The sequence below is a fragment of the Panicum virgatum genome, chromosome 8K, assembly GCF_016808335.1.
Source record: "Panicum virgatum strain AP13 chromosome 8K, P.virgatum_v5, whole genome shotgun sequence".
In the NCBI taxonomy this organism is placed as follows: domain Eukaryota; kingdom Viridiplantae; phylum Streptophyta; class Magnoliopsida; order Poales; family Poaceae; genus Panicum; species Panicum virgatum.
The window spans coordinates 54,024,570-54,049,127 of NC_053143.1; the positions used below are offsets into that span (position 1 = coordinate 54,024,570).

At 46.0% G+C, this 24,558-nt stretch overlaps 2 protein-coding genes and 1 long non-coding RNA gene across 12 annotated transcripts; all 3 read left to right on the forward strand.

The window, feature by feature from the left end:
* Window positions 1-1,634: 1,634 nt before the first annotated feature.
* On the forward strand, window positions 1,635-8,310 carry LOC120645243 (putative disease resistance protein RGA3). 9 transcript variants are annotated; one of them, XM_039922045.1, is made up of 8 exons: window positions 1,635-1,775; window positions 1,881-2,026; window positions 2,181-2,566; window positions 2,711-2,775; window positions 2,859-2,976; window positions 4,348-4,575; window positions 4,769-7,921; window positions 8,017-8,310. In XM_039922045.1, exon 7 carries the CDS (start codon window positions 4,813-4,815, stop codon window positions 7,885-7,887), a length of 3,075 nt encoding a protein of 1,024 aa, XP_039777979.1. In that variant the 5' UTR covers window positions 1,635-1,775; window positions 1,881-2,026; window positions 2,181-2,566; window positions 2,711-2,775; window positions 2,859-2,976; window positions 4,348-4,575; window positions 4,769-4,812; the 3' UTR covers window positions 7,888-7,921; window positions 8,017-8,310. The 9 variants fall into 9 exon arrangements, with proteins under 9 accessions (XP_039777979.1, XP_039777981.1, XP_039777980.1 ...); XM_039922047.1 differs by having other exon boundaries at window positions 2,711-2,763; XM_039922046.1 differs by lacking the exon at window positions 2,711-2,775 and having other exon boundaries at window positions 2,181-2,710.
* Window positions 8,311-8,472: 162 nt separating this feature from the next.
* LOC120645975 lies at window positions 8,473-17,703 on the forward strand. Its single transcript, XM_039922675.1, has 4 exons — window positions 8,473-8,528; window positions 9,080-9,438; window positions 17,015-17,156; window positions 17,248-17,703. The coding sequence occupies exons 1-4, from the start codon at window positions 8,473-8,475 to the stop codon at window positions 17,327-17,329; spliced, it is 639 nt and encodes a 212-aa protein (XP_039778609.1). The 3' UTR covers window positions 17,330-17,703.
* Window positions 17,704-20,322: 2,619 nt separating this feature from the next.
* Window positions 20,323-23,808, forward strand: LOC120645244. Of its 2 annotated transcripts, XR_005664189.1 has the most exons (4): window positions 20,323-20,711; window positions 21,482-21,652; window positions 21,825-22,049; window positions 22,818-23,808. It is a non-coding gene; the product is annotated as an uncharacterized LOC120645244 (long non-coding RNA). The 2 variants fall into 2 exon arrangements; XR_005664188.1 differs by lacking the exon at window positions 20,323-20,711 and having other exon boundaries at window positions 20,718-21,652.
* The last annotated feature ends 750 nt before the right edge of the window (window positions 23,809-24,558 follow it).

The window sequence follows — 24,558 nt, forward strand, 5'->3', positions numbered from 1 at the left end:
AAATGAGACGATGGCCGAGCCATCAACCACGGCCCTGCGCAGCTCAGCGGAGGACATTAATGCATCGAGCCGACCGCGAAGGCCCGCGGAGTCAAGTCGCCGGCCCCGCACACGAGCGGACCACAGCAGGTGAGGATGGTAATGGGTATCCGAAATCCGAGTACCCGACGGATTTTACCCGACAAGAAGACGGATATGGAATGAATTTTCTACCCGTGAGTATATTATTGGGTAAAATCTTGTACCCGTCGGGTATGGCGGGTACGGGTGCGGATGTATACTACCCATACCCGCCTACCCGTGGATAAGAAATACCCGCACACAAAAATAAGCCATCTTAAGTGTCTAACTCATTTTAGTCCATATGGCCCATGAATTTGGCCCAAATCCAATTAATCCCTCCTAGTATATATATTGTTGAACTCTTCTTCAAATCCTACTCCACACTCACTCCAAATTTAGTTTGAAATGAATTATTTTTCATATGAATATGTGATATTTATATGTAATTCTCGGGTATGCTTTTCGGGTACGGGTTACCCGTCGGGTATAAATTACCCGTCGGGTACGGGTATGGAAATATTTTCCTACCCGTGTACGGGTACGGGTAACCCGACGGGTAAAACTTAGTTCTAGCGGGTATGGATATGGGTGACCAATACCCGACGGATATGTACCCGTTGCCATCTCTAACAGCAGGGGTGATGGTACGTGTGCTAGCTGTAGCTGTGTGTGAGCCCTGACTTGCAGCCAATGAACTTACCGAGACCTTGTCTGGTTCCAGCAGTTTTATTTTAGTCAGAAATTTTACTATTTAGGAGTATAAAATAAAATTTGTTTATAAATTTTTTTTGACAGATGAGTGCTAGTTCGCGAGACATATCTAATGAGCCTAATTAATTTATAATTTACTACAGTGATGCAACAGTAAACATCCACTAATTATGAATTAATATACCTTATAAAATTCATCTCGCATTTTAGCTCCAGAATTTTGCAATTAGTTTTATAACTAGACATTATTCAATACTCTAAATACTAAGATTTTCTTTGACGTGACATGGTCTAAAGTTTAGTCCTCGAATCCAAACTACCCCTGAGATGGCACGTGCTCTGCAGTGCTCTGTTCGACTGGCTGTGACTGGTGGCTGGTGCTGATTTGCTCTGAGAGAAAAGTACTGCTGGCTGGATAATGGCTGGTGACTGATGTTGATTTGGAGGGGCGCATTACCCTGACATTGCAAGCTTCCTGCGATAGCCAACTCTGTCGCACGGGTATTGCTGCATATTCTAGGGTCGTGTTTGGTTAAGAGTCAAATCAAGATTTCATAAAAAAACAAACTTTCGCATAGAGTACTAAATATAGTCTATTTGCAAAAAATTTTCAGGGACGGATGTAACTTTTTGAGATGAATCTAATGACGGTAATTAATTAATGATTTACTACAGTAATACTACAGTAACCATTCTCTAATCACGCGGCCAAAGGCCTTATTAGATTCGTCTCGCGATTTACACGGGGGTTGTGGAGGTGGTTTTGTAATTAGACTTCATTTAATACTCTAAATTAGTGGTCAAAGGGCAAAAAAGTTTTCGCGAAATTTTTTACCGCCTCAACCAAACACGGCCTAGGTTTTCATATTTTCTGCAAGTCCCCAACCCACCATTCATGTGATGCATGCAAAAGGGAGAGGAGACTTTTGCAATAACAGAGTGCTCTCCGGTTTCCATTTACTCCTCTGCTGTTGGCATCCTTTCACCCTGCTCAAAACAAGGTATGTTTTCGGATATGCAAAGCTTCATGGCCTCCAGTTAATCAAGGAAACGTTCAGATTTTCTCCTTAGCTTTCTGTTCTCATAAGAATTGACTAATTGTGCAGAAGCTTGATGCTGGACAGTGTGCCCATTTCTGATGGACCATTGATTCAAGAGATCCAATTGGGAGAAAAATAATATGCCTTGAGATATCCAGAGGTCCATATGAAGCACTCTAAGCAGTGCCTTACCAGTGTTGACCATTATTCAGGTACCCTTTTCTAGTTCTAATAGATCTGAAAATTCTGAGATTTAGTAGTCATTCTTCATTTTCAATATATTAGCTGCTAATAACCTGTTAGGTGTTGATCAACTGGGTTGTCATTTAACCTACTAAGCTGTTCTAGTGGTCCCTGCTTTTGCAGTAATTACCGTGTGATCTGTTGCTTCTTATTTCTGCTGGCGATTGAATGATAGTCCTCAGTTATCTATTCTATACATTGGCCTCTCCTGGCACTTGTGTTTAAAATTACTTCCCCTCACTCGTTAAGACCTTAAAAGTACTGCTGGGTAATGATATGATGAACAAACTGCTAGTTCAAGAAGGTTACTACTTTTGATTTGAGACTCTTATCCTTCTCGGAAGATGATTCGAGTTGTACTTCAGAACTTGCATGTGCTGGTAATGTAGAGGTAGCAGAAGCTGGATGCTCGGTGCACCAATTTCTGTGGCCCCTCAATGTCTCATTGACACATACTGATCTCCTTCTTAGTGCTCTGATCAATGGCTTATCAATGCACCTGTAATAAGGTACGTACTGCAGCAGCATGGCTTTAATTCAGAGATGATTCGTATCTTGCTTTTCTGCTGAACCATCCTAGCTGAAGCCTGTGATTGAACGACCTTTCGACGAACAAGTACTTAACCTTTTCATTGTTTCTTCAACTTTTGCAGGTTTCTTTCTTCACCTTTTCATTTTTTCTTCACTTTTGGAGGTTTAATTAGCTGTGAGATTAGAGGTTCTCCATTAATGATTGGCTGATACATTCTGCTATCACATTATAAATTGGTTTTTTGAAGTCGTTACTTTTCATTTGCCTAGCTTGGGCACAGCAGTCAGCTGAATGTTTGAAGTCTTGCGGGTTGATCATCTGAGAAAACTCTTTCTACAAATAATTTATCAATATTGAATTTTGTTACAAGTCATCCCTTGTTACCATGTAAGCTTCGGATGCTACCTCTATATTGCATCTTCATTTGCATAACTTATGGTAATTTGTGACTTCTATAAATCTGTTACGGAAAACATGTTCCCAATTGATACCATCCAATCGAATCCACATTTGCTTACAACAATTAGAACTTTTTGCTAACTCAAGAGTTTATACCTCGACACCTTATTGAACTACTATTTTTGCTAAAAAAACATCATGTACCTAATATATTAAGTTGGTCACCCATATGGAATGGCATTATGTGTGATTTACTTAAGATATAAAGAAGGATTTGATGATATTTAGCTTAACATGGTGCCCCAGCGTCTTGGTCTCCTTGATGTCTAGTAGCCTACATGCCACGTAAATCTTACACTACAAAACTACAAATCAGTACTAGTATATGTTAATCTCTTTCAAAACGCATTTCATTTTAGTGAACCTCAAACCAAAGTTAAAACATTTTTGCATCTATTGTCAGCCTGCCACTCCTCTGGTGGATTTCTCTCAACATCTGTCTGATGGCAACCATACTGGAATCTTTAGTTGAATCTTTGTCCAATTGATAACCCTTGCCTACACTGATGCATCCTTCGCAGACCACACTCGATTCAGTCTTGGGGACCATCGAGGCCTCCCCATCGAGCTTCGGACATGTCAGCCTGTCTTGGCAAACACATTGCAAGCCACACAATTGAGCCCTGACCAACGCGCCGGCCACCGAGGGTCCCGCAGGCCCAGTGCTACCATGGTATGCGCCACAACAAAGTCCGGATGACGCCACCACACGGTGGCTTTGGTCCCTGGCGAGCAGCCACACAGACGTGGCCGTGCCAGTTGTGTTGCCACTGAGACGCCACTCATGTACCGACACCGCGCACCTCGACGGCCCGAGGTCGTCCCCCCGTAGTTTTTTTCTTTGAAACATAGTACAGACTTAGATGTATGTATACCCTTATGAGAATCTCCGACTCCAAGAGACAAGTCGGCACATCATTGAAACTGACAAAGTCACCACATGCGAATAATGCTGATACCTAGAATATTCCAGAAAAATAAGAGCACAGTGTCAAGTCAGGGACCAGTCCATACAGTATGGCTGCCGATGATTTATCCCGTTCAACGGCGCATATATTTCCGCATACCTATAACTTGCATAGTATAAAACCCATTCCCGAGGTCAGTGACAAGTACTATTGAGAGTCAAAAAATAAACTTACACTGACACATATATGTCTCCGCGTACAGCACTCTGATCACTGATTAGTACCTTATTATTGGTAGACTCACATTCAGTATCTACATGTACATTTTATAATCAAGAAGATGCTCTGTTTTCCTCCCCATTATTGACATAACACTTGCATGGTAATGCAGAGATTGCAGAAGTTTCATGCTGGGCAGTTCACAACTAGTTAATATGACCGGACTCTATTCCTTCTTGGATGATGATTCGTAGTTGTGCTTCACATTTGGATGTGCTGGTCCCGTAGAGGTAACATAAGCTTGAAGTTTTGTGCGTCTCTTGGACTTCTAGTCTCCCATTAAAGACATCATTGCCCTAAAGCACTCTGATAAGTGGATTATCAATCCACCTGTGATCAGGTACATATATACTACACCATCGTAGCTTTAACTGATGTTTTTCGACTGAACCTCTCTAATAATAGCCAATAATGAAAAAGACTTACTATCAACGAGCTTGTATTTTGCCTTTTCATTTTCTTCAGTTCAGTAATCATGCCAATAGTTGTTGTCATTCATTACTAGCCTGAAAGCCGGCCATTCTTCCAAACAGGTCGCCTGGTATTTTTCACGGATCTCCCTAGCTAACATACTTCAATGGCAACCATAGTTGATTCTGTGGTTGGATCATTTGCTAAAAAGTTGCAAGATATCATTCTTGAGGAAGCCATTTCAGTTCTGAGGGTAAAAGAAGATCTCAATGAACTACAAAGGATAATGAACCATATACAATGCTTTCTTAACGATGCAGAGCAAAGGAGGACAGAAGAGTCAGCAGTTAATAATTGGCTTCGTGAGCTGAAAGATACTATGTACGAAGCTGATGATATCATCGACTTGGCTAGATTAGAAGGAAATAAGCTGCTAGCAGATCATGCCTCGTCATCAAGAAGTTCGGCTTCATGTACAAGATTTCCACTTTTCTCTTGCCTTCCTAACATTCAAAGGCGTCACAGGATTGCCATTCGAATCAGGAAACTTAACACTGAACTTGAGAAGATTTCAAAGCTAGGTGAATCATTTTTAAAAATTCAGAATAGGCAGCACAAAGAGAATATTTCAGCTTTGAGGAAGATACAAACTTGTGATCTTGTGGAGCCTAACCTTGTGGGAAAGGAAACATGGCTTGCGAGCTCAAGGTTGGTGGATTTGATTTGTGCCAATACAGCAAAGAAGTCATACAAGGTTGGCATCGTTGGAACAGGAGGGGTTGGAAAAACAACTCTGGCTCAAAAAATATACAACGACCACAAAATAAAAGGAACTTTCAACAAACAAGCATGGATTTGTGTTTCTCATGAATATCATGAGTACTGTAAAGTAGATGTCCTGAAGGAAGTTCTTCAAAACATCAAAGTAGATTATAAGCAAGATGAAACTGTTCAAGGACTCACCCGAAAGCTTGCAGAAGCTATTGAAAATAAAAGTTTGTTTCTTGTATTGGATGACGTTTGGCAGCATAATATATGGACTGATCTCCTAAGAACTCCATTAGACACTGCATCAACAGTTATAATTCTGGTGACTACTAGAAATGATACAGTTGCAAGAGTAATTGGGGTGGAGCATATGTATCGAGTTGAATTGATGTCTGATGACGTAGGATGGGAGCTACTTTGGAAGAGCATGAACATTGGTGAATATTCTGAAATTCAGAACTTAAGGGGTATGGGAATTGAGATTGTACGTATGTGTGGTGGCCTTCCTCTCGCAATCAAAGTTACTGCTAGTGTTCTGATGACTAAAGAGAAAACTAAGAATGAATGGAGAAAGGTTATAAATAAGAGTGCCTGGTCCATGAGCAAGCTTCCAGTTGAACTGAGAGGGGCTTTGTATTTGAGTTACGATGAGCTACCACAATACTTGAAGCAGTGCTTCCTATATTTTTCCTTGTATCCAGAAGATTGGACCCTATATCGTGATGATCTTGTAAGATATTGGGTTGCTGAAGGTTTTGTAGAAGAGAAAGAAGGAGAACATCTAGAGGATACAGCTGAGGAATATTACTATGAGTTGATAAATCGTAATCTCCTTCAACCAGCCCCTGGATTTGCTGACTATAGTAGGTGCAAAATGCATGATCTTTTAAGGCAACTGGCTGTACACTTGACAGCAGAAGAGTACTTTTTTGGAGATCCAGAATCAATAGCTGCTAAAACTTTATCCAAGATGCGACGTGTTTCGATTTTTAGCAATAAGCATGCTGAAATACTACCCGATGTGTACAATAATCATATGAAAGCAAGGACATTGTCTATTCGTCGGGTCAAGATACAAAGAGTTGAGAATACAATTTTTAGAAGATTCCAACACCTTCGTGTGTTGAATTTGACTGGCTCTTTTATAGAAAGTATTTCAGATAGTATTGGAAGTTTGATACATTTACGGTTGCTAGACCTTGATGGTACTGACCTATCTTGTCTTCCAGAGTCTATAAGTTCTCTTATAAACCTTCAGATATTGAACCTGGAGCGATGTGCCGCTTTGCACAGTCTTCCTTCTGGAATAACTCAATTGTGCAACTTAAGGCGCCTTGGTCTTTGCGCAACACCGATAAATCAGGTACCAAAAGGGATAGGTAGATTGAAATCTCTCAATGACTTAGCTGGATTTCCAGTTGGTGGTGGCCGTGATGATAGTGCTAGAACGCAAGATGGATGGAGCCTAGAAGAGCTGGGTTCCCTTTTTCAGCTGAGGAAGCTTGATATGATTAAGTTGGAGAGAGCATCTTCTTGTAGTGCAGATTCATTGTTGCTAGACAAAATGTTTCTCAAAGAACTGAATTTATGTTCTGCTGAATGTACAGATGAACCACACAATGAAGAGGACGTAATCAATATTGAGAGGACTTTTGAGAACCTAATCCCTCCACAGAGCATTGAAGATATATGTATTATAGGTTTCTTTGGTCGGCGGTTTCCCACCTGGCTTGATAATGCTACACATTTTCCATCATTGAAGTACTTGCACCTCATGCGCTGTAAATCATGTGTGCATCTTCCTCCAATCGGGCAGCTTCCCAACCTGAAATATCTGAAAATCATTGGAGCCACTGCAGTCACCATGATTGGCCCCGAATTTGTTGGTTATGGGGTGGGTAATCCTAGTTCTGTAGAGGCAGTTGCTTTCCCCAAGCTTGAAACGTTGGTCATTGAGGATATGTCCAACTGGGAGAAGTGGACCTTTGTTGTTGAAGGAGAAGAAGCGACAGGTGTAGGTAAGGAAGGCAGAGAGGAAGGAGCTGCTGCAAAGCAAACAGGGGAAGCCCCACCTCCAAGGATGCAACTGCTGACACGTTTGAAGAGGTTGGAGCTTCACCACTGCCCGAGGCTGAGAGCTCTCCCACGACAGCTTGGACAGGAGGCCACGAGCTTGAAGGAGGTCCATTTAAGAGATGTGGACAGCATTAAGGTGGTGGAAAACCTCCCGTTCCTCTCTGAGGTGCTTGTAATTTCTGCATGTGAAGGCCTAGAGAGGGTGCTAAATATTCCGCAAGTGAGACGGCTGCGTGCAGAGCTGTGCCCGAACCTGAGGTGTGTGGAGAGGTTGGAGAGCTTGCACCAGCTGTTTCTGACGGAGGATATGCAAGATATCTCTTCACGGTGGCTGCCTCGACTCCAAGAGCAACACCAGCAGCTGCACGGAGAAGACCTGGATGTTTACACTTGGTGATGATTGTACACTCGTGTGAACACGTAGACGCAAGGTATGATCACTCGCTGGATATCTCTCCGCTGGTTTCGATTCGTGCTCTGTTTTCTTGTAGTGACCCACTGACAATCTATTTCCATTTGCTTTCAGAAAGGGTACTATATCTATTGAAGACGATGGAAGTGCCTACTCGTGTCTATCTCTGCTGGATATCTCTTGATCAAGAACGACAACATGAGCTGATGTTTCCTCTGCTTATGGAAAGGCTTGTTTAATGTTTGTTTAAGTGTTTGGCTAGTGTGCATGTCTGAATAAAATGTGTGCTACTTGAGTTTCTAGAATAACTCTGTGATGAGCTTGGACTATTTGTAGTTTGCGAACATGTGTAATATATGAAGAAACCGCATCTGCTGTGGCATGCTTTCTGCTGCTATTATATATATACATGAAAATTGAGCTCTTATTTTGTAATTTGCACTAACATTTCAGGGTCCTGGCACTGATGCATCTTCTACGGATCACACCCGATCTCAGCTGCTGGCTGCAGCATCGGCAGGCCACAACATTGATGCAGTGCCTGCGCCATGTTCAGAAATTCTGAATAACATGCTCGCGTTTGCAGCAAATGAAGGCCAGCAGGCTTTGCTTGTTCAGACTTCAGAGTCGCACGCGCGTCTGCATTCGGAAAGGAACCAACCACTCTGTTCGCGGCAGCAACTGAAACCCATCTCCCGGCAGAGCAATCATAGTAAAATTGCAGTGGTGCCACGTGCAGTTAAGGCAAAAGCTCCACAGAATCCCCAGAACAGCAGATGAGACGATTCAGACATTCAGCCATCAGGCATATCAGACATTTTATTTTGTGTTTGACCATCCGAAGAGAGACGACCGGAATATAGTAATCCCAACGACGACAATGAGCTTCAGGACCTGCAAAAAGAAACACCTCGATCGAGCATAATGGGACGGGATTACCAGCCACCTCCATTTACTTCCGACTGTTTGTGATAAAATGAACAAACTGGCCGTGATTCTAAACATAAAAGATCATAACATCTTTTGTTGAGTGCACAAAATGTTTACGGTGCGAATTGAAGTAATGAATTTATGAAATTATACAGGAAACATTCCTAAAATTATTACAAAAGTTTTTTTTTGAAACCATACAAGAGTTTGTTTGAATACAAAATAAATACAATGGAGTCGTCATCAGGATTAATGCCAAGAAAAAGCGAAAGAAGAACACCCACAACAAGCAAAACAGGCCGGCTCTTTCCCACGACTGGGCTCTTCCTTTCCCACTGGGCCCGATTCTTCCTCGCGATGGGCCTCAATACTGGGCCGGCCCACTGGCCTACAGGCCGAGAGGATCTGGAAGTCGAGTCTGCTCGTCTCCTTCCCAGTCCTCCAGAGCACATGGCGGCAGCGGCGGCGGCGGCGATCCTCCGCTCCGCTGCCCGCTCGCTCCGGCTCCGGCGGCCGCTGGATCGGCAGGGGTGCCTTCTCGCGCGGCGCTCCGCCGAGGGCCTGAGCCCGATCACTCGCCTCCTCAGCAGCTCCGTCCCCACGGAGGTAATCGATCGATCCCCTCCTCTCCTCCCCCCATTCCCTTCCTCGGGGGCTTGACTGGTTAGGGCATGCCATGTCGGGCGACCTGGACTTGACGCCACGTGATTGCTGGTTTGGGACCGGGAATCGTGAGGCTGCCCGCGCGATTCGCTCGTCTGCGGAATTAGTCGGCCGTGCTGATCGGGTTGGATTATTCTGAAAATAGTTTTGATTGGGCGACTTGACCTGAGTACCATGGATTGCTGGATTGGGACCAGGAATTGTGAGTCTACTCATCGCATCTGATGATGATCCGTGAAATTAATCGGCCGTGTTATTCAAGTTGGACCTGCGAGCAATCGCTGAATTGTCGGTCCACCTGCTTGGTGAATATTTTTCTTCAGAAAGTTTGTTCTTTTTTCCGGGGGTTCCCTTATTGCTCATTCTGATTGAAATTGGTGAATATTTTGTTTGGGCGCGCCTCAACAATATTGAGAGCAATATGGCTAGGGAATAATAGATTGATTAGGGTGCGAAGCACAGGTATGAGTACATATAGGCAAAGATGCCACGGTATATGGAAATAACCGATCAGGGGGATCCTTGCCTATCCTAATCAACACTAGGGGGGCACCTGGACAGTGCCGCGCCCCAACCCTAAAGGCCACAAGGGCCGGCAAACCAAAGGCCCAAGGCCCAGCCTATACATGTCTCGCTAACACACCCCCGCAGTCTGATAGTCGGCATCACGAACATTCAGACTGGACCTGAACTCCGTGAACATTGAAGACGGAAGCCCCTTGGCTAAGATGTCGGCGTACTGAGACGAAGTAGGAACGTGCAGGACACGGACATCACCAACAGCAACACGCTCCCGCATGAAGTGAAGATCGATCTCAATGTGCTTGGTGCATTGATGCTGAACAGAGTTGGAGGACATGTAGACGGCGCTGATGTTGTCACAATAGACCAACGAAGCGCGCTGAGGAGCAGCATGGAGCTCAAGGAGAAGGTGGCGCAACTAGGTAGCTTCGGCGACGCCATTGGCCACGGCACGATACTCAGCTTCAGCATTGGACCTGGATACTGTATTCTGCCGCTTCGACGACCAGGAGACCAGGTTGTCCCCGAGGAAAACCGCATAACCCAATGTGGATTTGCGTGTATTCGGATAGCTTGCCCAGTCGGCATCAGAGTATACTGTCAGCTCACTCTGCGAAGACGGACGGAGAAGAAGCCCCAGGTGTAGAGTCCCCTTGACATAGCGAAGGATACGCTTTAGGGCAGCAAGGTGTGGCTCGCGAGGATCATGCATGTGCAAGCAAACCTGCTGAACAGTATAGGCGATATCCGGCCTGGTGAAAGTGAGGTACTGGAGAGCACCGGCAAGACTCCGGAAGTCTGAGGCATTCTGAACAGGTGGACCATCAGCCGCCAACTTGGGGTTGGTATCCACTGGGGTAGCAGCACGGCTTGCAGTCCGCCATACCATCACGATCCAGAATGTCTTTCATATACTGCCGCTGGGAGAGGAGAAGACCAGAGCCACAACGCTGAACATGCATCCCCAGAAAATGATGTAGCTCACCAAGATCCTTCATATTGAATTCCTGCTGCAAGGCCTGAATAGTCCGCTGAAGGAGGTCTGATGAAGAGGCAGTGAGGACGATGTCATCAACATAGAGAAGCAAGTATATGGTGTCAGGACCACGGTGGTAGACTAAGAGCGAGGTATCTAACTTGGCTTCAATGAATCCCAGACTGAGCAGATATGTGGCGAATCAACTGTACCACGCGTGGGGAGCTTGCTTTAGCCCATAAAGTGATCTGTTGAGCTGACAGACAAAATTAGGATGAGCAGAGTCCTCGAATCCAGCTGGCGGCGCACAGTATACTGTCTCTGACAAGGTGCCGTGGAGAAACACATTCTTGACGTCGAGCTGATGGATGGGCCAACGTCGAGAGAGCGCCAGAGACAGAACAGTGCAAACAGTAGCTGGCTTGACCACAGGACTGAATGTCTCATCAAAATCCACGCTGGGACGCTGAGTGAACCCGCGAAGAACCCAGCGAGCCTTGTACCTCTCCAAAGAACCATCAGCCTGGAGTTTGTGCTTGAAGATCCACTTGCCGGTGACCACATTGGCACGCGGTGGCCGAGGGACCAAATCCCACGTGTGGTTCCTCAGAAGGGCGGCGTGCTCCTCCTCCATTGCTACCCGCCAATTAGGATCAGCGAGGGCGCTATGGAAGGTCTTCGGGATCGGCGACAGAGGGGCTGCAGTGAAGAGTGCAGGCTGTCGGAAGCCGAGTTTCGCATGAGTGACCATATGATGCTGTAGCAAAAATGGCCTCTCATGCCATATTTCAATATAATGTTTTGGTGATTGATAAAGACAACACAACACTTGGACTAATATGATTGTTAAGATGACTATTCTTAGACTTTTAGGTTCAAGTGATGACAAAGACAAGATAGGCGTAACTAGACCCGAAGGGCCGCCCCTACGCCTCTTCGGTCCAAAGGACAAGAATTGAAGAGACCGTGAAGAAATCCAAATCAAAGAAATCAAGACAGAGATACTTTAGTATCACCGGTTGAACCGACGCTGAGAAAATGACATACGTCGGTGCATTGACTTGGAGCACACCAGGAAGTTTAGTATCACCGGTTGAACCGACGTTAGGGAAGTTGAATACGTCGGTGCATTGGACCCAGAAGCTGAGGCAAGGTCTATACACCAGTTGAACCGACGTTAGGGAAGTTGAATACGTCGGTGCATTGGACCCAGAAGCTGAGGCAAGGTCTATACACCGGATGAACCGACGATAGGGTCTTGGTGAACATCGGTGCAGTTGTCCAGAGAGTTTGTTTTTCAGAGTTCACAAGACAACTACACTCATCGGTTAAACCGACGTAGCATCGGTTGATTGTCTGTACACGTAACGGCTAGTTTTTGAGGCGGGCAGTTTAGTATCACCGGTTGAACCGACGATGGCTATTGGAGGTGCGTCGGATTAACCGGCGTTAAGTATTTTTCTGGCAGCTTTTCTCCAACGGTTATATTTGCTTGTGCTGCCTATATATACCCCCAAGGCCGGGTCATTTGAGTGTGCTGGAGTTACTGAAGCCTACTACACTTGAAGAACACCTCCAACCAACATAGAGCTTCATTGTACATCATATAGGCTTAAGCACACTTGTGAGAGTGCTTAGTGCTTGGTTAGGCTTAGCTCTTGAGAGAGTAAGCTTAAGTGAAAGCCTTACTGTGGCAAGCATCTTGTGTACTCGTCGTGTGACCCTCCGACTTGGTGTGGAGAGGCAACGACACTTTGTGCGGGGAAGAAGACCCCTCTTGGTGAGAAGCTCCAATAGTGAAGACGGTGTCGTTGGTGACGCTTTGAGAGAGACGGTGGCGGTGGCCTTGTCTTGGTGACTTGGCGCCACTTAGCCTTTGCTTGCCGGAAGCCTTTGTGGTGAACGCAAGACGGTGATCAAGCGAAGAGACTTGACATCACACTTGTTCTTGTTGTACAAGTGGCCGTGGACGTAGGGAGGGACTTGGTGTCCTAACCGAACCACGTTAAATCGTGTGTCTTGGTGTCTACACGGGAGTTTGCATATTCTCTCTCTTACCTCTTTACTTACCGTATTACGTTTCCGCATTTACTCTATCTTGCGTGCCTTTACTTTCCTAGTTAGTTTGATTAGGATTGTCTATAGGTTGCAAGTCTTTTAGGGGTAAGTAGAGAGTAGCATAGATAAACCTTAGTCATAACTAGCATGTGTAGGACGTGTTAGGTTTATCTTTTGCAAATAGATTGAGCCTTAGGATAGAAAGCGATTAGCGACCCTATTCACCCCCTCCCCCTCTAGGGTCGGACACCACGGTGATCCTTACAGATGCTCGTTGACGACGGGGACCACCGGCACGGCTCCCTTGGGCAGGGGAGGTGTGCCGGCGCTGGGCGGAGGAGGTGGCGCAGCCCTGGCATGAGGACGAGCGGCCTGGGCACTGCCTGCAGGTGCAGCGGCGCCAGGCGCTAGAGCCGGGCTCCAGGGGGCGAAGCCTGGCGGGACCGTTGGGGCCGCACGTGGTAGTGCAGGAGAGGAAGCTCCAGGGGCCGCACGTGGCAGTGCGGGAGTGGAGACTCCGGGGGCCGCACGTGGTAGTGAGGGAGGGGGCGCCAGGAAGTCGTCAGTAGCATCGGGGGCCGCACATGGCTGTGCGGTAGGCGCGCGAGATCGTGCGGGGAGGATGCCACCGGTACCTGCAGGCAGTAGAGACTGAGACGGTCCAATGGGAACTGGCGCAGCGTTAGTGTAGTCGTCAAGAAACTCAAAGTCTGCCGAGGTGGGAGGGGGTGTCTCCTGGGAGAAAGGAAACACGGTCTCGTCGAATGTGACATGACGAGAGATGATGACACGATTGGAGATGGTGTCAAGACAGCGGTATCCTTTATGGTGGGGAGAGTAGCCAAGGAAGACGCACAGGGTGGAGCGAGGTGCGAGCTTGTGGCTAGCAGTGGCGGACAGGTTAGGATAGCAGGCGCTTCCAATGACGCGGAGATGATCGTAGGATGGCAGTTTGCTGTGGAGGGCAAAGTGCGGTGTAACGAACTGGAGCGTCTTGGTGGGCAATATGTTGAGGAGGTATGTGGCGGTGGTGAGAGTTTCCACCCAGTATGAGGGCGGCATGCTGGCCTGGAACAAAAGAGAGCGTATAATGTTTTTGGTAGAATGAATTATGCGCTCAGCTTTACCATTCTGTGCCGAGGTGTAAGGGCATGACATGCAAAGGTGGACGCCGTGGGTGAGGAAGAATGTTCGAGCGCTAGAGTTGTCAAACTCGCGGCTGTTGTCGCACTGGACGGCCTTGATGGATGCGCCGAACTGGGTTGCAGCATAAGCAAAGAAGTTAGCAAGCGTGGGAAATGTGTCAGATTTCATACGTAAGGGAAAAGTCCACAAATGATGCGAACAATCATCCAAAATGACCAGGTAATACTTGTAACCAGAGACACTAATGACAGGTGAGGTCCAGAGGTCACAATGTATAAGATCAAAATTGCTAGAAGCACGAGAGGATGACGTATGAAAAGGAAGACGAATATGTCCTAGCTGACAAGCATGACACAAAGAATTGCTACTGTCTTTGTTACATAATGGTAGAAGAGATGCAAGCTTGGACAAAGCCTCATGACCAGGGTGCCTGAGACGCCGATGCCAAAGCGAGGAGGAGGGGCCGCCGAGAAGAGCTGTGGCTGAAGGATGACACAGTGGATATAGGGGCCCCGAGCTATTGCACCTGGCGAGAATTCTCCAGGTTTGAAGGTCCTTCACAGAGCAACCAGTGGGATCAAACTCAATAGAACAATTATTGTCAGAAGTAAACTGGCGCACAGATATGAGATTCTTAATAAGGTTCGGAGATACAAGAACATTATTAAGTAAAAATGAACCAGGTAGCTGTGTGGAGCCAGTGGCAGTGACCGGTAAAAGGGAACCGTTGCCAACAATAATGGATGAAGGAGAAGGATACCGCGAAAAGGAAGTATGTGAAAGAGTGGTGGGATCGGATGTCATATGAGATGTGGCACCTGAGTCGAAGTACCAGTCGTTAGCCGGAGGCTCACGGTGCTAAAGAATGAAGCCAAGGACTGTTGATCCTAGGAGGAGGTGGCGACGGAGGGGTACGAAAACCCCGGAGGCGCCCAAGCCTGCTGCGCCTCGAACTGCTGTGCCTGCGCCTCCGCCTGCTGTGCCTGGAGCTGCGCCTGTGCCTACGCCTGGAGTTGCGCCTGTGCCTGCGCCTGCTGCTGGGCGTGCTACTGCATGGCGTAGGCCTGCGCCTGGGCGTGCGCCTGGGCCAGCAGAGCCTACGGCTGGGGCACGTCGGCGGGGGCAGGCAGGGGGCCAGCGGGGGTCGCGGGCCGGGCCACATCTGTATGGACCCGGCCCACGGGTTGAGCAGTGAGGGCCAGGGTGCATTGGGAGCACCCGAGCCGGTCCCCTTTGCAGTCCCGGAGGGGGGCGTCGTGCCACTCGTGGCGGGCGGGTTGCCGGAGGACTTGCCGCCACGTTGTCGGGAGCGCCGCTGCTTCGACTTGGAGGAGACGCCCTCGGAGCCAGATCCACCGCCCGAGGAAGGGTGCTGGTCAGATGACCGGCCGCCGCTGTGGGGATGGTCGCCACCTTGTGCGCCATGGTCATCTCCTCAAGGGACAGCTCGGAGTCGACATCCTTGAACACCGGGAAGGGCCCACCGTGGCGAAGATGACGACCGATGTCGCTGAATCGGTCGTTGAGGCCGCGGATGATGTTCAAGACCAGCGTGCGGTCAGTGACGGGCTCGCCAAGGGCGGCGAGGCCATCCGCCATGGTCTTGAAGCGGCGACAGTAGTCGGTGATGGAGAGGTCGCCCTGGACGAAGTTCCTGAACTGGTAGTCGAGGTGGAGGGCGCGCATCTCTCGGTTCCCCAAGAATTGGGTTTCCAGGGCGAGCCAGACGTCGCGCGCCGTGGCGTCGCGCTCCATCACGGTCTCGGCGAGATCGGTGGAGATGGTGCCCGCGATCCACGACTTGACGACGCAGTCCATGCTTACCCAGTCGGGGAAGTTCGGCGCCGGCATGTCGCGGAGGACATGGTCCTCGAGGGAGTACTTCCCGACGGCGAGGAGGAACTGATCCCGCCAGCGGTTGTAGTTGCCGGTGGCGAGGTCGAGGAATGAGTGGACGAGGCTGCGGATATTCTGGACGCCCACAGCCTAGGCGTGCAGATTGATCACAGCAGCGGCTTCGTGTTGAAGCATGGCGCTGTGGAGATCGATGTCGCCGTTGCTGGAGGCGGTGGACTGGTCATCCGGCTCCTGGGTGTCGGCAGCGGCGGCAGCAGCCTTGCGGGCTGCAGCGGCGCGCTGCAGGGCCTCGCGCTAGCGAGCAGCGAGGGCGTCGATCTCCTTGGCGGCATCAGCCGCCTCCTTCTCTGCCGCGGCGGCCTGGGCGAGGGCCTCGTCGCGAGCAGCCTGGCGCTTCTTGCGCTCGGCCTCGGCGGCTTCAGCGGCGGCGGCGGCCTTGGGGGTGAGAGGAGGGGTCCCGGCCATGGAGGAGGCGGCAGGGGACTCCGTGCGCTGCGGGTGGCGCAGCAGGGGAGTCGCGCGTGCGTGGGGAGGGGTAGTGCAGCAGGAACGCCGCGCGCCTGGGGTGGGGCGCTGTCGGGGAGTGGCAGCGCTAGGGAGCGGAAGCGAATTCAGGTAGGACCTGAACTCTTGATACCATGAGAGCAATATGGCTAGGGAATAATAGATTGATTAGGGTGCAAAGCACAGGTATGAGTATATATAGGCAATGATGCCACGGTATATGGAAATAACTGATCAGGGGGATCCTTGCCTATCCTAATCAACACTAGGGGGGCGCACCTGGACAGTGCAGCGCCCCAACCCTAAAGGCCACAAGGGCCGGCTAACCAAAGGCCCAAGGCCCAGCCTATGCATGTCTCGCTAACAAATATATTAGGTGATGATATGGTTATGCAGATTGGTTTGACTTATAAAACATAAACATAATAGCTACAAATATTGTTTTCTGAAACTCAGGGGAGCAGAACAGGAAAGCCCAGGAGAAGATAGGAGATATCTATCAAAGGGTGTCAATGAAGCTTGACAGGCTTACAGATGTAATGGATAGGTACTCAAGGTTGCTTAAGCAAGTGGAGGCTCAGCTTATAGAAAACAAGAAGTAAGCAAGCTATTGTTCTGTTTGACACATATATCTATCCAAATTTTGTTATTGTTCTGGTCGCCCTAACTACCGTTTCTTTGACCTGCAGGCATGCTGAAGCGATAGATTTGACTCCGTGGCTTGTGTCCTCTTTGGTGTTCTTCTTCCTCTACACCTATATGCAGGGCTGATAAAGGAGTGGGAAATGACAGGTGCCAGTAAACCCCTGTTTTCGTCTTGATTTGTAAGAAATGTGTTTCTTTTGGGAGGGATAAGTAGAGTGATACAGTGGCTTCAGACATTCAGTGGCCATTGCGAGGTTTCGTAGAGCAAACTATTCCATTGCAATGTGCTGAATGTTATCAGAATTAGTTTGAACTTATCGTATTAGTTAATCGATAGTCTCGATATGATCAGAACATTGGTTTATCAGGGCTGTGCACATATAGGTGCTAATGTTTTTCGTTTTCTGAAGACAGGAGTTAAGTAATGGTGCCAAGCTTTTGTCTCCCCTAGAATTTTTGGAGCGTTTAGTGACAGCTACATGTGTTTTTGGCCCTCAATACATCTTGACTCCATGAATTTGCATGCGTTTCTTGTTTTCTAAAGAAACACCAATGCGCCTCTGAAGCAATGCTAAAACTGATACTGGGCGTTGAGCACGCACAATTGATACAGTGCTTGGGCATGGTAAACTCTGACGCCTGGTTCTTCAGAATCTTTGCAGTGTGATAATGCTGTGGTAGCTCGTCCTCCTTTCGGACAGCCATGCTCCTCGCATGTTCTCAATTTTATTTTTGTGTTTGCTGGCTTGCTGCCTGCAATTGTCACCTAATCACACAAGTCAGCTTACTGACCAGATAATCATCCTTTTCCGATGATGCCTAGAGCAAAGCACTGGACACAAACCGGCTCCGATCCCCTCCCTTGCCTTGCTTTGGGGCGTGTCGGCTTCTTGACCGTCAGAGCCCACTGCTATACAGAGAAAGGAATGCACCTCTCGTCAAGCAGCCACCATGATCCAAGCTAGCATTAATTTGTTACTAACTAGCTTAGGGTAAATGGACATGAATGGCAATATTTTGTCTGGAGAGCAAAATATTTAATCCGGTGGGAACATGTCAGCTTCATGACCGTCGGGGGCTTCAAAAACAGAAAAGAATTGAATTTAGGCATGGCACAAATAAAACGGAACATAGGTTAATGACGCCAGCTGAGTTAGTTAAACAAGATAGGACATCAACGAAGGTGATGGCAAAAATAACGAGTGAGTGCACCGGGGAACGCCGAAGGCGTCTAGTTATTTCCCATTTTGTTAATTTTTCGCCACCCCTACCAGGAACCATTCCTGCGCTCGAGGAAGAAAACATTGTAGTCTGCCTCAATCCTATCCTTTTATCTGCATCACGGGACAAGCAAGTGTACGTTGCTCTGCCTTGTTTATGCTAAGTAAATAAGTAATTCTGTTCTTGTGCACAAGTTGCAAAACTCAGAATCCGTGGCTACCGGCGAGATGAAATTAAAAGCTATATTCATGAGGAAGACAATCAACCTAATCCTTGTTGTTACATCGTATCCTAAGCAAATGACCACATGATACTCTATGTTTGACCTATGAGTCAATGACCACTATCAAGATATGATGCACGTACTCACACGCCTTGCATTTGGGATATAATAGAAAAAATAAAAGAAATGAAATGAATTCAAAGAACTTTATACATCTTTGAAGTTTTTTAGTGTTGAAAATACTCCTCTGCTTCTTCCCTCAGCTAGCTGTAAGCAGATTTTTTTTAAAATAATATTATTTTAATAGATAATCGTAAAAATAAATGTCATATAAAAAGAATTGTAAAAATAAGTAGTTGTTGGCTCTCCAGCAGCTAGCCTACAGGGCACCTATCGGCTCTGGGCGGCCGACGGGTACCTGTCGGCTTCTTAGAAGCCGACTAGAGGTGTCCGGTGAGATAGGCCTGTCGGCCCCTTGACGGCCGACATGCTCTCTCGGGGTTTCGTAGACCAGATGCTCGAGGTCTGCACGTGCGCAAGTAGGTTGGACCAGTTCTGGTGGTTTGCGCACGAGATGGATGTTGATTCGTCTTCCGCCATGAGCACAAGCGGCTGGAAAGAAAGATTTTTGTTTGTTTGATCTCTTTGTGTTGAGCGATTTTTGTTTGCTTGATCTCGTTTTGATTAAAAAAAAATCACTTAAAGTCGTATTATCTAATATAAAATTACTCTACATCTTCACTCCAGCCGTACTTCTGGAACGGAGGGAGTAGTCTGTTTGAAAGCCAACTAACACAAAGACGTCATCCACCGCTTTGAATTCCACGGAGTAGGTTTACGTAACCCCACGTCTTTTATATCCCATCAAAATAACTTTCTGTCCAATCCAATAGTAAAGATATCGGGAACGTATCTAGTGAAAACCACAATATTCATAAAAACTCGTGCAAACAGTAGAAAAAATCATTTAAATTTATAAAAAAATCACACATGTAGATGATACGATGACATACAATCTTGTGAAATATCATGTCCAAACTCGACTTCGTTTGTGAGATATAAAAATAATAAATTTCTAACAAACCATCTGGACAGCTTCTTGGCTTGAAATTTGACATGCATCTATTTTTGCAATTCTTTTTATACGATATTTATTTATGCGATTATCTATTAAAATAATATTATTTAAAAAAATTCCTGTAAGCAAGTGATTATTCCCACAAGTTAAAGGTTTGAAAAACAATCACACGTACGGTGTGTCACGGAGCTATTTTTACAATCATACTCTTGTTCCTGGTTGCCCTGCTTATTTTAGTAACTCATCCTCTGTAACTGTAAACCTAATCTTGCAGTAGGAAGAAGAAATGCAGGTTCAGATCGTATCTTGACTGGGGCTTGCGACTCACTATTGTAACTGCCAGTTGCTACACCAGTTCTGCGATGCCCGGAGTTGAGTTGGCGTTTCTACCAGTGAAGTAAGTGTCTGCAGGACCTTAGCATGATTCCAATTGGTTGGTTGCAATCAAATGAGGAGTTATTTTTGAAAACAACAGAAACTACGATATTCACAAAATACTCTCTTAATAAAATACGTGTTTCGAAAAAAAAGATATTCACAAAAAAACCCTGGTTTGGCATTTTCGTGTGACCCCCTGATTTTGATCGAAATTATTCACATAACTCCTCGGTTCAGATCGGCTCCTCGCCTCCGCCTGTCGCCGCCGGTCGGTCCTCCGTGGCCGCCTCCTCGCCGTCGCCGCACCTGTCTGAGCGGAAGGCACTCTAGCTCACCGGATAGCCAGGCAGCGCTCGCGGGGAAGGAGGCCACCGAGGCTTGCTTGCCCCGTGCTCACTGCTGATGCAGGGGGAACATCTTTGACCAGAGATCTGCGTGCCAGCTTCCTCTCCCTGCTAGACACGGATCCATGCCTCGCCGTTCTGGATGGCCTTCTGCTCGTACCAGTGCTCCCTCCGCTGCTCTCTGTCGCCGCTTCCTCGGCTAGGCGCAGCTCCAGTGCGCTCATCTCAGTCGAATCGTCGCTCGTCGATCCGGCCAAACATCAGGTACCAGCTTTTCAAATCAACTGGAGAAACTCAGCTGAAATTTGCAAGTGGATAACACTTTTAGGGTTGGATGCTTGTGCATCTCACAATTCAAAGTCGAGATTTTTTCTAAGCTTGTAGTCAGTTAGAATTCCATTCTTCCCTGTTCATGGTATGCAGGTTCTGAATCTCAACTGAAAGTTCGCCAATCCCTTTTTCGAGGTTCAAATCCTGAAAAGCTTTAAAATCCAGCTAGGAAAATTCTGGATCTCATTTCGAAGTCGAAACATCTAAAAGCTTTAAACCAAATGTTTGATTTACTAACTATTTTCTTCCATCAAGTGCTTCCCCTGGTTTCTGACAATTTGTTGATCAAAGTCAAATTTGGCCTTAGTGGATATAAAAACTTAAAAAGGTGATCTCGAGGTCGTCAGAATACACCACCAAACTTAGCAAGATATAGGATAATACCACTAGGTCCACTACTGATGAGTAATCTTTTTTTTTTCGAAAGACCCGGACAGCTTCCTGCATGTATTAATAAGGAGAAAGCATTTTACATGAAAACCAACATAACCTGCCAAATTGCAAGTCGGAGTCAACGCCCAACACCATTGCATTGCTTGACCAAAAAATATGTTCAGTCCTGTGCAGACTGAGCTATGCAATCTACATATAATTTTTTCCAACCATTACTCCGCCGTTTCACTCTTTCAGCTTGGTACGCTACTACCTGAGCTATGCACCTTGGCGTCCGTCAACAAAGAGTTCTGATTCCTTACTTCTGTTAGGTCATGCTTGATTTACCTTTCTGCTCAGTGTCTCTGCTTCTGTTCCTTCCTGCTGGACGCTAGCTGGTTGGAAAAGAGATCTTTCTGGGAGCGTAAAATTCACATTGGCACATACTGATCTCTTCTTGTACATCTCTCTGATCAGTGGCTTACCAATTTACCCATATTCAGGTAACTTTTATTGTTCTAAGAGCTCTGATTTAGTGCTGATTCTTCTTTTCTGCTAAGCTGCTCATGTTGTGTTCTGCTTGCCTAGTCTTCTTATTGATTTTGAGCCAATTTATCTAGCAAATACTCCATCAGTCCATCTATTAATTTTTCTCTCTCTTTCTATTTTTTATAGGTGTCGCAGCTTGATATGCGGGTTCTCTCTTGTGCTGATTGTCAACTTTCTGTCTATTGATTTCTCCAAGCAGTCCCTTTTCATTTTCTTGGGCCTGTTTAGAACTTGATATATCAAAGTAATGATGGGCTGATCATCATCACAAAATGGTTCCATAACATGGTTGCAGTGGCCAGTGGATCTTATCATTAATCCTGTTAGCTTGCTGGAAGGTAGATCTGCAAGGTACTGTGCTACAGATATTGATTCTTTGTTTACATGCCTTTGTAATGTTGTTACTATTAGTGATTTGTTATCACTGCTTCACAGCTAGAATGTGAAAATTCAATTACAGGCTTCAGGGGAGGGAATATCCATAAAAAGATGATTCATCTATGTTAATAATAAAGTATGACTAGTGGAACATTACTCTCAAGGATCAGTATGTGGGATCCTATGTAAGATCTGTATTTGATTATGCTAGGATCGAGTCAAATGATAAGCCACCTTAACTGAAAGAACTAAAATGAATGTCAACTCAAACATGATAATTCACTATTGATATGTCAGTACCTCACCACATTTGTTAATTTATCCAGCACCATCATTGATCTTTTTTTTTTTGTCTTTGAAGATTATTTATGCATTATCCGGAAAAGGCACCATTTACCCTAGTGCATTAGCTCCTCAGAAACACATAGCGTTTTCTGTAAATTTACTCAGCTCAATATTTCTAATAACAATAAGGAACTGATTATTATTTATTCTGAGCATGTTTAATAATTTACAAGGTTGTACAACTTCCCAGCTCAAGTAACCTACACTTTAAATGCGGTTCAAAAGCTATGTACCATTAAAAAAAGTCATCAATAAACCTCCATAGCTCAACTTGTTCAAGACATAAACATAAATTAAGTAGTGATTTATGTGAATCTCTGTTACTAGGATAAAAGTTTAGTGATCCTTGTCTAGCTTTTCAAGCTGTCTTAACACATGTTGTGGATTCATTGCCAGTCTTCAAGTCTGCTACCCTTGCAAATAAATCACTTGGAATTTCTTGAAGATCTTCCTCAGAAGTTTGGCTAATGGCAACCATATTACATTCTCTGGTTTTATCATGTGCTAAGAAGTTGCAAGATATCATAGCAGAGGAGGCAATTCTTATTCTAGGGGTAAAAGGAGAGCTTAGAGAATTGCTGAGAACAATGAACCAGATACAATGCTTTCTTAATGATGCTGAGCAGAGAAGGACAGAAGGTTGGCAGTTAACAATTGGCTCGCTGAGCTGAAAGATTCTATATATGAAGCTGATGATATTATTGACATGGCCAAAATTGAGGGAAGCAAGCTGCTAGCAAACTATCCTTCATCAACATCCTCGTCATCAAGAGACTCGATTGGGTGTACAGGATTCTCGGTTTTCTCTTGCATTCCTACTATTCAGAGACGCCGTCGGATTGCAATTCGAATAAAAAGTTTCAATGCAGAACTTGAGAAGATTGCAAAGCTAGGTGAAAGATTTTTAAAGCTTCAGAATGTGCAGACTAAAGAGGATGTTTCAGCAGTGAGGAAGATGAAAACTTGCCAAATTTTGGAGCCTAACCTTGTGGGGAAGGAAACATCACGTGCCAGCAAAAGAATTTTGGAACTGGTGCTTGCACACAAGAAAAAGAAAACTTTTAAGTTTGGTATTCTTGGAACCGGAGGCGTTGGTAAAACAACTTTGGCTCAAAAAATCTATAATGATGAAAAGATAAAAGGAACCTTTCGGAAACAAGCATGGATTTGTGTTTCTCAGGAGTATTCTGAAGTTGCTTTATTAAAGGAAGTTCTTGGAAACATCGGGGTAAATTATGATCAAGATGAAACTGTGGGTGAACATTTGGCGGTATTCTGAAGTTGCTTTATTAAAGAAAGCTTGCAATGGAAATTGAAAACAAAAGTTTATTTCTTGTGTTGGATGACATTTGGCAGCATGGTGTGTGGAATAATCTACTTAGAATCCCGCTACACACTGCAGCTACTACAGTGATTCTGTTAACAACTCGAAATGATACAGTTGCACAAGCAATTGGGGTGGACGATGTTGTCACACCCGATTTTAAAAACAAAACTGAATGCATAATTATATGTATGCCAGGATCAAATTTCATACATATAGTGACATTATAAGTGAATAATCAGTAACAGTATTGTTAGAATGAGCAACTCAATCTATTCCATGGCCCAAAGGGGCAGAATATACATGTATACAATATGCAAAGAGGCCCTCCAACTAAAGCGAAATACAAGAGAGATACACGAAGCACATATATATCTAACCCCCCCCCCCCCAAACTCATGGGGGATCCACAACACTGAGTTTGGAGAGGAAGTAGCTGCGCTGAGCCCTTGTCTGTGCCTTTGTGAAGAAGTCCGCCAATTGAAACTCGGAAGGCACATATTGAAGAGCCACAATCTGATCATGCACCTGCGATCTCATGTAAGAAGCATCAACACCGATGTGCTCGGTGAGTTCATGCTTCACAGGATCCCGAGCAATACTGATCGCACCAGTACTATCAGAGGAGAGAGGAGTTGGTGTGAAGCCATCACATCGAAATCCTCAAGTAGCCACTGGAGCCAGTGATCTCAGTTGTCACTGCTGCCATAGCCCTCAACTCAGCCTCAGCACTTTGAACGAGAAACTGCTGTCTGCTTTTTGGTTTTCCAAGCAATCAAGGAGGACCCAAGGAAGACACAATAAGCAGAGAGA